Raw genomic sequence first — 14,439 nt, 5'->3', positions numbered from 1 at the left:
AAGGGGCCCATAAAATCTTACACCAAAACAGGAAATAAAAAGATAGGTCTATTACATTTTTTAAAAAATTGGCTCATCTTGCAAGTTGGGGTTAAAAAGTGGGCCCTGTGACTGAAAATCTGAAGACAGACTAGAGTGCTAGGAGCTGTACAGAAGTGAAATGAATGTTGTCTAGTCGTTTTTTTGGTCTATGGCAGTGGTACTCTCTCTGTGGCTCACAGCAAGCTGCATACACATTTGCCTTCAACTCAAAGAGCCACATGACTGCAGTATGCCTTGTGTGCCCCACTCCACCACACATACAATAATCTAAGACATAGCTTAATGTTAAGCATGTAGCTTCAATTTTTTCATTTTCTAGAGCACACAAGTTGACTTTCCCTGTCACTGTTGAACCTGAGCCAGCCCTGGTGTATCTGGAGGGAGGGGAAGGGCTTCTCTCAGTCTTCCCACCCTCTCCTTGACACAAGAAACAGCAGTTCAAGCAAAAGAGTTACATCCCTGCTGAACTCTCTCCTTCCCATACTCTGCTCTCCCTAGACTCTTAAATCTCAAGGAATTTTCCTAGCCAGAGTTGGCAACTCTGGAGGCTGCCATGGAGATGGTTTACTTTTGCTTCTCTAATGTCAGCTTTCTTTGCTTCTGACAGCCTACCAAATGCTGGGATGAGAGCACAGAGGCTATGGAGGAGGGTTGCTGGAAAGAGTGAGCCTTTATTTCTGTCTCTGGCTGACAGCTCAGGGTGGCTTGCCCCTTACCTGTCCTTCAGTCCTTGCACTGATTCAAGGTTGCATACTCAAGCCCTGCCATGCATTTGCTTTGCCTGGTTTCCTGAAACCTGGGGTGGGTACCCTATGAAGGAATGGTGCTCAAAAGAGCCTTAATAAATGGTAGAGTTACATGTGGCTTCTGAGCCACTGAGAGAGTGCCACTGGTCTGTGGTATGGTGAGTGCATATCTGTCCATCCCTTGATGACTATAATATGATACGAATGATTTAGCACAGATTAAATAATACTGACATTTTTAAAAAATCACTCTTTTGCATGGACGAAAAGTGATTCATTTGGGGCCTAAGATACTTTTCAAACAGTTTAGACAAACTGCCTGAAAAAATTTGTCTGCTGACTTAAACTGTTGCTAACTGATGTAAAGTTACCATAAATCAAGTGCAGAAATGCTATAAATGGCAACAAAATCAAGTGATGTTATGTACATGTGTGAAACCAGCCCTAAGACAGCTAGAGGAGGTCAGTTCTTGTGCTGTATGTATCCCCTTTTCTTACAGGGTTGGTGTTATCTGCGCTTTCGCTGCCAACCAGAAGGTGAAAGAGGAGATGGAGCCTGGAGCTCGAGATGCATTGAACACTGTGCAGGCTTTGAGGCACCATGTGAGCGGAATCTCCCGTGTGAGTTGATGTTTTTTCTGTCCAGCCTCTAACACAGGGCGGCCAACGGTAGCTCTCCAAATGTTTTTTGCCTACAGCTCCCATCAGCCCCAGCCAGCATAGCCAACGGCTGGGGCTGATGGGAGTTGTAGGCAAAAAACATCTGTAGAGCTACTGTTGGCACCCCTGCTCTAACACTTGTAGTCAGTGCACATGCAATGTCATAGTGGGGCAAATACCACCCCTTTGCTTATTTAGCTCTGGAAAATGTCTCCCACTAAGATAAAAGTCTTCCCACTGACAACACAATCTTGGACCAGTGTTGCATGTACCCTAAAATCACTTTTTGGGAAAACCAGAAGTGATTTCATGCGTTTGTAGGGGTCACTGGAAACTCTATGGTACCATAGATTTTCCAGTGATTCTTAGAGTGATATTGCCTGGTTTTTCCTGGAAGCAGTGCCATGCTGTGCAAGTGTGAGTGCCCCCCCCCATCTCCTGCTAGTTGCCAGGCATCAGCTGGCAAGCCTACATGAGAGGGAAGGCCCCATACTCCCTTGTGCTGTATTTTCAAGCTGAATTGGGACCCTGCATGCCTGGGAATATTAGTTCCTAAATGTCACAACTGTCTTGTGTCAGCAGGAATATCTATTTTGGCCTTATGAGATCTGCTAAGTCAGAATGGCAAGGAAAGGCTTTTGTTTACTAACAATATTCCATGGAAAGCATGGCCAGAAAAATGAGCTTTTGTGACACATAAATTATTCCATAAGACTCATGTTTCTGTATGCACTAGCAGGTGGATGTCATTATGATGGATGTGGTGTATATGTTTACATATTGCCAGGCTCCGTGAGAATATGTGTGCAATTGCATTGTTCCTTGAGATCCTTGTCTATGAGTGCTGTGCTGGGTCATTTAGTAGGGCTGTCGGACTCCTGCTGCCAGCTGGCATTTCCTGATGCCACTGTGAGAAAAATAAAAATTAAAAAATAGCCACCAGCTAACAGTGTAACATTACTTCCAAGAAAACCTAGAACTGACATCACACCTCTCTAGGAATTGGCTGAAACTCTATGATCAAGGTGTTAGTCTGTGAGTTTTGCCCTTACTTTCAGGATTCAAGACTTTCAGGTCCAAGGCTTGCTGTAGGCCTGATTTCCAACCTTCATTTCTCTATTAAAATTTGGGACACTAGGCTGTTCCCTGGAAGGCTGATACTTTTTAGTGGAATGTGAATCCTATGTGATGGAGAAAGACATGGCTACACTTCAAAATATAGTTCAAATTTAGCATCTCCCTTTTCTCCTCTCTCTCCGCCTCCTGTTCCAAGTGAGTAGAAGAACAAAGATCCCCTTAGCAGAAGTTGAGACTGCTTCCTGGCCGCCACCACATCTAGCAGCTGGTGTAGGAATGCTTCTCAGAGACTTGTATGCTAATACAAGCTGGCAGGCGGGTGTCCTTGGAGACACAAATCCAGGGCACTCTGAAAGCAGCATGAACATCTTCTGCAACTGGAAACAACATGTACCCTTTGTAAATGCAGAGCAGGGGGAAAGCCAAGAAACTACTTAACAGCTCAGGAGGCAGGTATTAGTGTGCCAGACTCCAGGTGGGACCTGGGGACCCCCCATAACTACAGTTTATATCCAGACTACAGTTCCTCTGGAGAAAATGGCTGCTTTGAAGGGTGAACTCTATGGCATTGCACCCCACTGAAGTCCCTGTTCTCCCCAGGCTCCACTCTGAAATCTCCAGGAGTTTCTGGATCTGGCAACCCTACTTTCCCCATCCCCTGCCAGTGGTTAATGGCACAGATGGGAGATCCAAAGGTGAAGTAAACTGCTGTGCAGTTGGGCAAGGAGCAACTAAAAGGGTTTATTGACTGGGAATGGCAAATGAAGGGGAAAGCAAAGGTTAAACTGCACCCAGGAAGCTTTAATTTGTTTGTCATATAAATTAATTAGTATTAATTAATATTTTATTTTGTTTCTTTTAGGGTGCTTAACAATACAATCCTAAATTGAGTTACATCCTTCTAATCCCAATGTCCCCAATTAATTTAGAAAGGGTTTAACTTCAAATAGAAGTTGCACTTCAAAAGTGTGAAATCCTTAGGTGATTGTGAGTGGACAAGTTGCAAATCTGAGAGTAAATATATTCTGGAAATCTTCACTGAAACATGCCATTTATTCACTTAGTTAACACAAAGTTTTTCATTGTTTTATTAACATATGACTTCTAGCCAGAACTATTTTTTACTGAGTATCTGTTGTTAACCCCAGTGTGGTGAGGGAAGGATGTTATTTATGGAAGACATTTTATATGCTGTTACGGCTGAAAAGTGAGACAGGACCTTTTCCTTCTAGTGTTCTTTTTTTGGGGGGGGGGGGGGATAGTTGTAATGTACAAATATAGAGGGTAATGGCTCAGATTCAGAACACATGCTGTGCCCGTAGAAAGTTCCTGACTCTATCCCTGGCCTCTCCAGTTAAAGGATTTCAGATTGTCAGTGACCTTAGAAAACCAATCCTTGTGAGAATATACAGTAATTATCCTAAATGACCCAATGGTCTAACTCTATAAAACAACTTTATGCATTTTATGTTTAAATAGTTTCTTAATAGGCACTGATGTATTTTATGTTACATAAAATATGTATGTTATGTTACATATGGGGAGGGACGGTGGCTCAGTAGTAGAGCATCTGCTTGGGAAGCAGAAAGTCCCAGGTTCAAGCCCCGGCATCTCCAAAAAAGGGTCCAGGCAAATAGGTGTGAAAAACCTCAGCTTGAGACCCTGGAGAGTTGCTGCCAGTCTGAGAAGACAATACTGACTTTGATGGACCAGGGGTCTGATTCAGTATAAGGCAGCTTCATATGTTCATATGTTTAAATAGTTCCTCAATAGGCATTGATGGTGAGATGATACTGATGGCTGTAGTTGCTATAGAGACCACCTTCCAAAGCATCTACTTTCTCCATGGGAACTGATCTCTGTAGTCCATAGATAAATTCCGGGGGAACCCTAGGTCCAACCTGGAGGCTGGCAGCCCTACTTTGACATGGAAAATACAGGGCTGCCTCTTTACAGCCAAGCTGTTGGGCCTGATGGATTCCTTTCTGTTGCCTTTTGCAAACAAATAAAAACTGTCTACTTAATCAGCCTTCTGTGGTGCTGTTTGCTTATTCCTTATTTCCAGTATCTTTGTTTATACACCTCTTATAAACAGTCTGCTTCTATTTGCTTGCAGTTTTACTTATGTTGTATTATTCTGAATAATAAAAAAGAGCAGTGTACCAGAGTGACAGAATAGCTAGCCAGATTGTTCAGTTACAGGCTTAAATTCATTATAATAATAGGTATTTATGTAGAGTGTTTATACATTATCTTGTAATTCTGAAAACCCTGTATGTAATATCCTCATAGGCAGATGAAGCTAGGGGCTGAAGCTTAGTCCTTTAACCAGCTCTGCTATAAAGCTTTACACTAAACAAACCAATATTTGGCAAGCCAGTCGTGCATACAACAATCAGTCCCGAATCCTTCACAGTATCTCCCTAAATACCAGAGCTTAGTTTGTGGCTAGGGTAATCAGTGTTCAGGTATCCCTATTTAGCGCTTGGGTTGATCTTGAAATGTATCAAGTATTTCTCTATGGGAACTGATCTCTGTAGTCCATAGATAAATTCCAGGGGAACCCTAGGTCCAACCTGGAGGCTGGCAGCCCTACTTTGACATGGAAAATACAGGGCTGCCTCTTCATAGCCAAGCTGTTGGGCTTCATGGATTCCTCTTCACAGGAATAAGACCTGTTGTGGGAATAAATACAACAGGCTCTAGAAAGAGGCTCTGGGAAAGTGCCCTGGACCTTGGGCAGTCAGGGTCAGTTTGCTGTGGCATCATAGAATGATGACAATCACACAGACATTGAAGCTCAGCATTATTTTCATCTTCCGTGTACCGTTGCCACCTTTTCCTGTCATATTAAGCTTTTTAGCATTTAGCATCAGCATGTGCTTGTGGTGTGATCTGTTTTTTTGGCCTGGCCTGGTATACCATAGAGTATGCATCTTAAGGTGGCCTATTTCTATAGGGGAACTGATCTGACTTCAACTTTCCATCTCCTCCCCCCTCTCTGCAGCTTCTACCTAGGAAAAGTGCAGTCTTTCCCTGTGGACCAAAGCAGGAAGGAAGCAACCTCAGCAGGGTGTAATGACACAGAGTCCACCCTGCAAAGCAGCCAGTTTTTCTAGGAGAGGTTATCTCTGCCACGTGGAGAACAGCTGTAATTCTGAGTGATTAGCAAGAATGGTTCCCCTGGAGGAAATGGCTGGTTTGGAGGGTGGAGTCTATGACATTGTACCTGTTTGAGGTCCTACCCCTCCTCAAACTCCACCATCTCCAGACTCATCAACCCCTCAAATCTCCAGGAATTTCCCAATGTGGAGTTGGCAACCCTATCTACTTCCTAGCCAACCATCAACCTACCTTTATCTGCCCCTCTGATTTCAGCTTTCCATCTCCTCCCCATCCCTGCAGCCTCTACCTAGAAAAAATACAGTCTTTCTCTGCAGTGGGGACCAAAACAACTTACATTCTTCTCTCTCCCTCTTTTGATCTGCACAGCAACCCTGTGAGGTAGGTTAGGCTGAAAGTCTGTGACTGGTCCAAAATCACCCAGTGCACTTCCACCGCAAGAGTGTGTATTTCAGTTTATTATTATTACGGCCCATGGCCAGCATAGATCAAAACAAACTACTGCTGAACAGTAGAAAGCAGCCTAGTTAAGTCATGCCAGTCAGGTGGGATCAAGTCACTCAGAGGATGCTGCTAGCCAACCTCCAGGTGGAGCCTGAAGATCTCCTGGTATCACAGCTGTATTCCAGACAACAGATCTCTCTTCCCCTGAAGAAAACAACTGCTTTGGTGGGTGGACTCTATGGCATTATAGTCACCTAAGGCCTCTCCCCTCCCCAAACTCTGGATTCCTTAGGCTCCACCACAAAATCTTCAGGAATTTCCCACCAACTTGGAGTTGCGATACCCATAGTATTTGTATTTTTTCCCTGGGGACAGCTCTTGGGAAGTTTATTGAGGTCAGGGAAATGGCATAGGAAAACCATTAAAACTCTCTACTATGCCCTAGGCCATGATTTAATGGCAGGGGTAAAAATTGGGAAATTTTCAGAAGAGTCCATTCATGGCTATCCTACCAAAGTATTTGGTTTTGCCCTTTGACTGCTGCTGTGAAAACAAAAACAATTTTATTGTGGCAGGAGCTTTTGTGGACGAGAACCCTCTTAATCAGATAAATGGGGCTCTCTAGTCCTTGAAAGCTTCTGCAACAATAAACCAGCTAGAACAAAGTTTTTGCTGCAAAAAAAGCCCTCACAAGACTCGTTTGTTTGAAAGGTGGGGTCCCATCTATCAGTACACTGTACTTTGTGCCCTCCTCAGGCCAACCCACTTAATTGTAAAAGGGCTGGACACATTTGAGGCAGCCCTAACTTCCCCATGGGCTTGCCAGCCTGACTAATTTCTGCCTTCTGCCTGTTGGGCTTTTTATTTTTAAAGCCTGGCCTTATTGAGTCATCTGACAAGCACGCATTTCCATGCATCCATACAAATCAGCAAATTCTTTCTTTACTTTTCTGGGAAAGCAGGAGGAGGGTTGTGATGAGTAAATGAGCAGTGATGATTGTCCTCAAAAATATGTGTAAGGAACAGCATCTGTGACCTCTCTTGGGGTGAAAGGAGAGAATTACTGAGCAGACCACCTAGGAAGTAGAGGTTCATTTATTTATGGGAAACTTCCAGATATTTGGGGGGGAAGTTAGAACCTGGCAGAAGAGAAATGTTAAGAAGCATAACAGAGATGTAGGCAGGAGGTAATGCAGAGGAAATGGTGGCTGATAGAGGAAAGTGCATAGAATCCCCTGAGTGGATGCTTTGTTGCCTGTGCAAATGCCACTATTTGGGGGGCAACAGTGACAGGGAAATAGTGGATCTTTGCCGTGTGGAGGCAGCCTTTGTGTTGAAGACTGCTGTGCTCCGTTTGCCAATGAAAAAATGGGACAGAGTTGTTTGTTACTCATCACTGGCAGTGTTCACAGCTTCTGTGGTGGAAATTCATGCATGTTTTGTAAAAACAATATGTTACACTGTCTGGGAGACTCCTTGACATTTTTTTCATCGCTTTGAACAATTATATAAGCACTGAATTGTGACATTATATTTTCTTATTGGCATTGTTTATACATTATTTGGTTACATTTTCTTCCCACCCTTCCTCCAAAGATCTCAGGGCTGCATAGATGGTTCTTTCCTTCTCATGCTTTTATCCTCACAACAACCCTTTATGCATCTGTTAATTCCATATCTGTTTGTTAGAACCCCTGAACAAAGACAGATAGCTTGGACTAGAAGAAAGAATCTGTTTGTCAAGTTCCTTACTTTGTGTTTTGCAAAAAGATAAAACAAGCAGTCCATTCTCAAAGGCTTATATAGCAAAGAGTGGATCAAAATCTGGACAATGTTTGTGGCTAAAGTTGACTTGAGGATGTAACTTGGGTCAGTCCCAAGTCCCGTCAAGCCAATATGCACTGGGTCAAGACTGTGGGGACAAAGGCTTAAACCTTCCACCCTATGCCATTTTCCCAACATGAAATGGCCCCAGGGAGCCATTATTTGCCCTACTGGGGAAACTTACATGTACTCTGAGGCACATGCATATCCCATCAGTACAAAGAATTTTCCCCAGGAGAACAGGTAGCATCTCCCTAAGTCTATTTCAGATTAGGAAAATGGTGCAGAGTGGAAGGCTCTAAGCTCCTTCTCCCTGCACATGACAGTCCTGCTAATGCATCTGGAGCTTCCAAGCACATGCCTATTAGAAAGGATATAGGAATAGTGTTGTTATGCAATTAGGCCCAGAGATATGAGGGCTCTTAAAAGCTTTCCCCAGAAGGTGGAGATTGCAGGTGCAGTGTTTTCTTCAGCTGTGTAGTAGTTGCTCTCCTTTATCTCTCTCCAATAGGGAGTTCAGTTGGCTGCGGAGCAGTTTGCAGTTCCTAAAGAACAGATCATCAGAGATCTAAACAGTGAGTTCCTTTCCTTGTATGTGTTTCCTTATGTCTTGTAGTCCATTCACATGACATTTGTAGCTGTACCCTAGGGTTGCCAGCTCTGGGCTGGGAAATACCTAGAGATGAGGGGGTGGGGGGGTGGGGGCTGAGCTTGAGGAGAGTAGGGCTTTGGGAAGGAAGGGACTTCAATAGGGTATGAGTCCACCTTCCAGAATAGCTATTTTGTCCAGGTGAACTGATCTCTTTTGCCTGGAAATCACTTGTGATCCCAGGAGATCTCCAGGCACCACTACCCTGAAGATTTTTTAGGTATAATTAAACAACATAAAGTGGTGACTGCAGTACGTATTTCCAAATATTTGTGTCATACTTTGTTCAAATGCCAATTTGAATCCAGGTTTTGCTGCAGCTTTTGTTGAAACAATATCCTGGGCTTCTTCCTGCTGCTTGCTAGAGAAACGAGTGTCTCGGGAAACTTTCCTGACTCGTCCTTCCATTCAGTCAATAGCTTTCCACATAATCTGTGCCAAAAAGGTCAATTAAAATTCTCTCTAGCAGTGTCAGCATCTGAAGGAACCCTCAGTCCCTTGAAATATGCTGCTTTCTCCTCCCCTGTCCTCAGTTGCCTGCCCAGAGTGCAAAGAGCCATGATAACTGTAGCAAAAGGTCTACCAATTACCTGGAAGCAGGAACACCTCTCCTCTCTGCCCCCCCCCCCCAGTCTTTTCAAGGTCACAGAAAACTAATGGCTGACGAGGCCTTTAGGGTTCTTACTGCTCCCTCAATAAAGAAAAGGGGTCTATGACCTGGCTATTGCATTTTGAAATTTGCTGAAACTGATTTCTGCTTTGGCCTTGCAAATGCTTTCAATCAGCTTTGAGAGAAGGAGCCATTCTAGCATTCAAGACCCTGAACCAGTCCCCTCCGGTTTATGAGTTATGGCAGGTCTTAGCCCAGACAGTTTAAAGGCTATCTGTATGATATGGAGGACTGAAACCCTCCTTTAAAAGTTCTTGTGGGGTCAAATTCTGGGCCTGAGTAGTGCAGCCACAGTGGCAAGCAGAACTTGCATAGGCACATCTCTCCTTGAAGCACCTTCTTTGGAATCACCCAGGCTTATCTGATGTGCGTTATTTCTGTGCTTTTCAGATGTTGGTTGGAATCTTGGTAGCACCATTCACTTGGTGCTGAGAGGGTCTGTATATTCTGCTATAAATGCCATGAAGAGTAGAGTGCAAGGTAAGGTGAAGAAGATGCATCACCTACTGTTAGGGATTTTAATTTGTACTGCATGTAGCCCAGTTTTAGGCAGGTTTACTCAGAAGTAAATCCCATCATTCTCAATGGTACTTACTCCTGAGTAGATGTATATAGGATTGCAAAGCTTATGGTATAATCCTGTACTGAGTGACTCCAGTTTAAGTTGCAAACTAAATATTACTAGTTTTAAAGAGTTGAGTCTGGGTTCCCCAGATCCAGCTTGTGTTACCTGCAGCCTCACAGCAGCTGCAAAGAACAGTTTTGTTTTTGTTTTTAAAAGAGAGCCCAAATGGGAGGAAACAGTCATGGGAGGAAAAAGGGCAACTGCTTCTCCTCCAAGCTGCTTTTTTGGGAAAATAACTCCCCCCACACTCACCCATGCTTTTGCATGGGAAAATGGCTTGGGGGAAGATGAGGAGTCCTTCCTCCCCTACAGCCACATTCCAAGCTCATTTGGGCTTCCCCACCCCTTAAAAAAAAAGAAGCCATTTCCCACAGCTGCTGTGAGGTTGCAGGGAACATGAGTTCAGGTTCCCCAGACCCAATTCTTTTAAAACAGTAATGTTTAATTTGACTATTCCTTTAGTAAAGTTTAGTTACTACCAGGGCTTTTTTTTTGTAGAAATAGCACAGCAGGAACTAAAAAAGCTCAGCATGAGCTAATTTGCATATTAGACCACACCCCCTGACACCAAGCCAGCCGTAACTGCGTTCCTGCTCAAAAAAGGCCCTGGTTACTACTAAGCCTGTAGTTATGCCTAAGTGTGGAGTAACTCTGTACAGAATTGTAGTGTAGCTTAACTAAGCGATAAGTAAAATTGCCACCTGCCTAATGTAGTGGTGTGAACTCACCCTTCTCATAGAGCACATATGCCCGTATGAACTTTCCTTCCTGGTGCAGGAAAGGCCGTATATCAGATAGGATCTTTGCTCTTTGATTCATTAAGTGATATGTGATCTTTGTATGTTTCCATTTTTTAAAAAAATGTTAGTAATCAGTTCACTACTTTGAAACGTTGCTGAAACATTGTAAATAAATAAATAATACACGGCAACAGTATCCATACCTCTGATTTTTGCTGCCTTGCATTATGACTCATATTCCACAGTACAAGTTGGGACAAATTAGTTTCCTCCTGTCTTCCATGATTAAGTTCAGTTGCTTTTGGAAAGGTGTGTGGCTACAAGCAGATGATTCAGGATGTATTGGCTAGTTCCCAGAATGTTCACATCATAATTACCCTCATGCTTTGAAAACTGTGACCCTAAAAAATTAATCCAGACAGCAAGGAATAATGGAGGGTGAGCTTGTCAATGTGGGAATCACTTTAGCTTTGCACAGAATGCACAATACAGAAAAAAAAATTAGTGTGGATGTCTCTTTTAAGACCTACAGAACTCCCTGCACCATTTACAGATTATAAAAAAGACTGCCCAGAGCCTGACCGAGTACCAAGATGATCTGGAATCTGCACTGAGAGAGCAGAAACAAAACATCGTCTCCCTTCTGGAGGATTCACGCTGCAGCTACTGTGATAGTGCCTTAAGCAGAGCTCAGGGCTTGGAACTGGGAGTGAACTATTATAAAGTGAGTTAATCAAGGGGCTGGCAACTCTACAATGAGACTGTAGCTGCAGAGCTTCCAAAGACATGTCACTGACACATGGGTTGCTTGCCCTGCTTTGGCTGCTGCTGGGAAATATCCCCCCCTCTGCTTCTCCATTGCATTGTGGTGCCTCCGTGCACCTCCTGGGTTTTGTTCCCATTTTCCCTGCCATCTTCCTTTGGTGTGCCATGCAGTGATGTTTTGGGAAAGATTTCAGCAAAGCTGGGGTGGGTAGCACCTTGGCAGACAGGGACATCTGAATCTTCCAGATCCCACCCACAGGTCCCACCCTCTTGTTTCAGTCCCTCAAGAGAAATTTCCCTGCCCTTGGTGAAATGGGAAGGGGAATGGCTGCTACCAGGGAACAGAGGGCAGGAAAATGCAGGGAAGTTTGCCATGTGGCAGCCTTGCTGCTGTTATATTGTATCAGCAGCCTCAAAAGCAATGGGGAACCCACTCAAGCCTGTCCTTGTATTCTCTGTTGACTGCATCCCTGAAAAAATACAAAAGAGGCACAGGTGTAATATCACCTCTGATGGTTTAAGTGTTTGCAACTTTTTGACCTTTCTGAAACTCTGTATTGGACAGATCAGGATGTGTAGAAGTGTTATACCGTTTTCGCACACAGCTTACCTCGCAGTCACAATTCTGTTCCCTCTGCAGCGTCCGGTCGGATTTCCCACCATCTGTGCCGGAGTTACAGGAAGTGCCGCGGCTTTTGCATAGCAAACGTAAACTGGGTTGTAGTGGTTTACGTTTGCTACGCAAAAGCCGCGGCACTTCCTGTAACTCCGGCACAGATGGTGGGAAATCTGACCGGACGCTGCGGAGGGAACAGGATTGTGACTGCAAGGTAAGCTGTGTGCGAAAACGGTCTGCGTCTGCCTGTAGCAGTAGAAAAGAGCAAGAGTCCAGTAGTACTGAGTCATTAGTGACCCATGGGGTGATGTCACATCATGATGTTTTCTTGGCAGACTTTTTTACAGGGTGGTTTGCCATTGCCTTCCCCACTCATCTATACTTTACCCCCAGCAAGCTGGGTGCTCATTTAACCAACCTTGGAAGGACGGAAGGCTGAGTCAACCTTGAGATGGCTACCTGAACTCAGCTTTCGCTGGGATTGAACTCAGGTCATGAGCAGAGCATGGGCTGCAGTACTGCAGCTTACTGCTCTATACCATGGGGCTCCTAGCACCTTAGAATAACAAACTGGGGTCTGTGCTCACTTCTTCAGTTACCACAATGACAGGGACTTTTGAAAAAGTGAAAGCTGAGAATTCAAAGAACTCCGGGTATCTGAATATGCAGAGAAATAGCTGTGTTTGTTTAGGGGTCTGGAGTCAGAAGGGGCATGGGAATGAAATGTCTCTGTCTCTCTGCACTCTAGCCCTGCTCTCAGCCTGCAAAGTTATTCCTGGAAACAGTCTTTCTGACAGTCAGAAGGGGCATCAGAAACTGTGAGGAATGCAGGGAAACTGTCTTCTGTGTATGAATGTGTATGAATGTCTGGCTACAGGCTACTGGTCTAGATACCCAACTTATTCTCTGGGATCAATATTTTGGGAATTGCCTATGAAACTGTGAGGTTGCCAACATTCCTGAGAGATAGGGAAATAAATTACTATTCAGTCTCACAGATAAGTTAATTAGCTTAAATATGCATACATTTTTATTTTATTCTTGAGGCCTACACACTGATGTTCTATAAATGCTTTCTTCTCTCAGTTACCTTCAGTGGAAAGGGTTTTGAAGAATTTGCATGGACTTCCAAAGGCTAACTTTTCAGAAATGATTCAGCAGGTAAGTAATTAACAATACTGAAGGGAGAGAAGGAACTACTGCTCCTTCTTTTGTAAAATTCATGTCTGGTCCAACTTGGGGATATAAAAATTGGTTTCTGTATTTCTAGGCCAATCACAGTTTCAACAGTTTCCCAGACCGAGTTGCAGTGAAGATGGCTAATGTTGTCCAAGGTGAGTTAAACACTTTCAGAGTCACTCATGGGTTGCAGGTACAAATTCTTGCTTATAGTATAAGTTTATGTAGACATAGCTTACCTGAGTTGGGGCTTAGCCATTATATCTGTTTTTAGCATCAGTGCTCAGCCCAGAACATGTGAAATAATTTTTTTTTAAAGATAAGTGGGTGTTTTTGAACATTTAATCTCATATTATGTAAGGGGGGAGGGAACCCAGATTTATCACTATGACACAAAAAGTTATGGGACACATATTATGGCCAAACTCTCTGACAATTTATCATTTTTTATTTCTCAAAAATGTTCATCCAATTTTGAAGCAATCTGGTTCCCCATAATGGAATATTTATCAAAATATGATGATATTCCTGATTTGATGGATATTCTGTTTATGGTAATCTTACTGGATTTTAAATTCCTTAGACTATAGACTCTTTATTGAGAGAAAGTGTTTGAAACAACTGTAATTTAAACATTGAAAATTACTAATATATGTTTAAAATAGATATATGTTAGTTAAAATGCTGTATTTTTATTACTGTATTACTATTAATTTATAACTATCGCACTGTACTATATTTTATTTTGCTATGTTTATGTTATGTTACAAAAATGGTTAATTTTAAAGGGGGGGCTCTGTGTGCCTAAGATTACTGGGAATGGCTTCCAGGTCAGCAGGTTTGAGTAGAATTGTGATTATTCTCTAAATGGTTCATATGTGCAGAATTTAGTACTGGGTGTAGAGAGCTTTCTGTTCTACTGCTGAAGCTAGTAGCTTTCAAACTGTCTTCAGGAACTGATTTATGCATTGACTTTTTTGTTTTTTTAAGCAAGGAATCCCTGCATGTCTACCATGAGCAGAGGATTCCAGGGCATAGTCTAGACTAGCGTGCACTTGGACTGATTCCTCACCAGGCTTCTGCTTGAGCCGGCTCAAGTGATCAGTTCCCCACCAGTTGTTGCGCAGGTGCCTTTTGATCTGCAGCTACCTCCCATTCCCCTCGCAGTGACTTAATGTTCTAAACTTATTCAATCCCCATACCGAGGCTAACGATTCCTGTTCCATAACGCTGTATCTTTTCTCCCTTGTTAATATCTTCCGGCTGAGATATACCACTG

At 43.3% G+C, this 14,439-nt stretch overlaps 1 protein-coding gene across 1 annotated transcript in view; it reads left to right on the top strand.

Moving 5' to 3' along the window:
- The window catches only part of PROM2 (prominin 2), a 58,476-nt gene that overhangs the window by 17,630 nt on the left and 26,407 nt on the right, over positions 1-14,439 (top strand). Inside the window, exons 4-9 of the mRNA XM_060251786.1 lie at positions 1,289-1,409; positions 8,428-8,491; positions 9,626-9,715; positions 11,125-11,324; positions 13,068-13,142; positions 13,252-13,315. Of these exons, the coding sequence (XP_060107769.1) occupies positions 1,289-1,409; positions 8,428-8,491; positions 9,626-9,715; positions 11,125-11,324; positions 13,068-13,142; positions 13,252-13,315 (614 nt within the window). The remainder of the gene's footprint in view (positions 1-1,288; positions 1,410-8,427; positions 8,492-9,625; positions 9,716-11,124; positions 11,325-13,067; positions 13,143-13,251; positions 13,316-14,439) is intronic.

The sequence above is a fragment of the Heteronotia binoei genome, chromosome 12 (genome assembly GCF_032191835.1).
Source record: "Heteronotia binoei isolate CCM8104 ecotype False Entrance Well chromosome 12, APGP_CSIRO_Hbin_v1, whole genome shotgun sequence".
Lineage (NCBI taxonomy): Eukaryota > Metazoa > Chordata > Lepidosauria > Squamata > Gekkonidae > Heteronotia > Heteronotia binoei.
The sequence above is the reverse complement of the archived record's forward strand: the minus strand, read 5'-3'. Positions and strand labels throughout refer to the sequence as shown.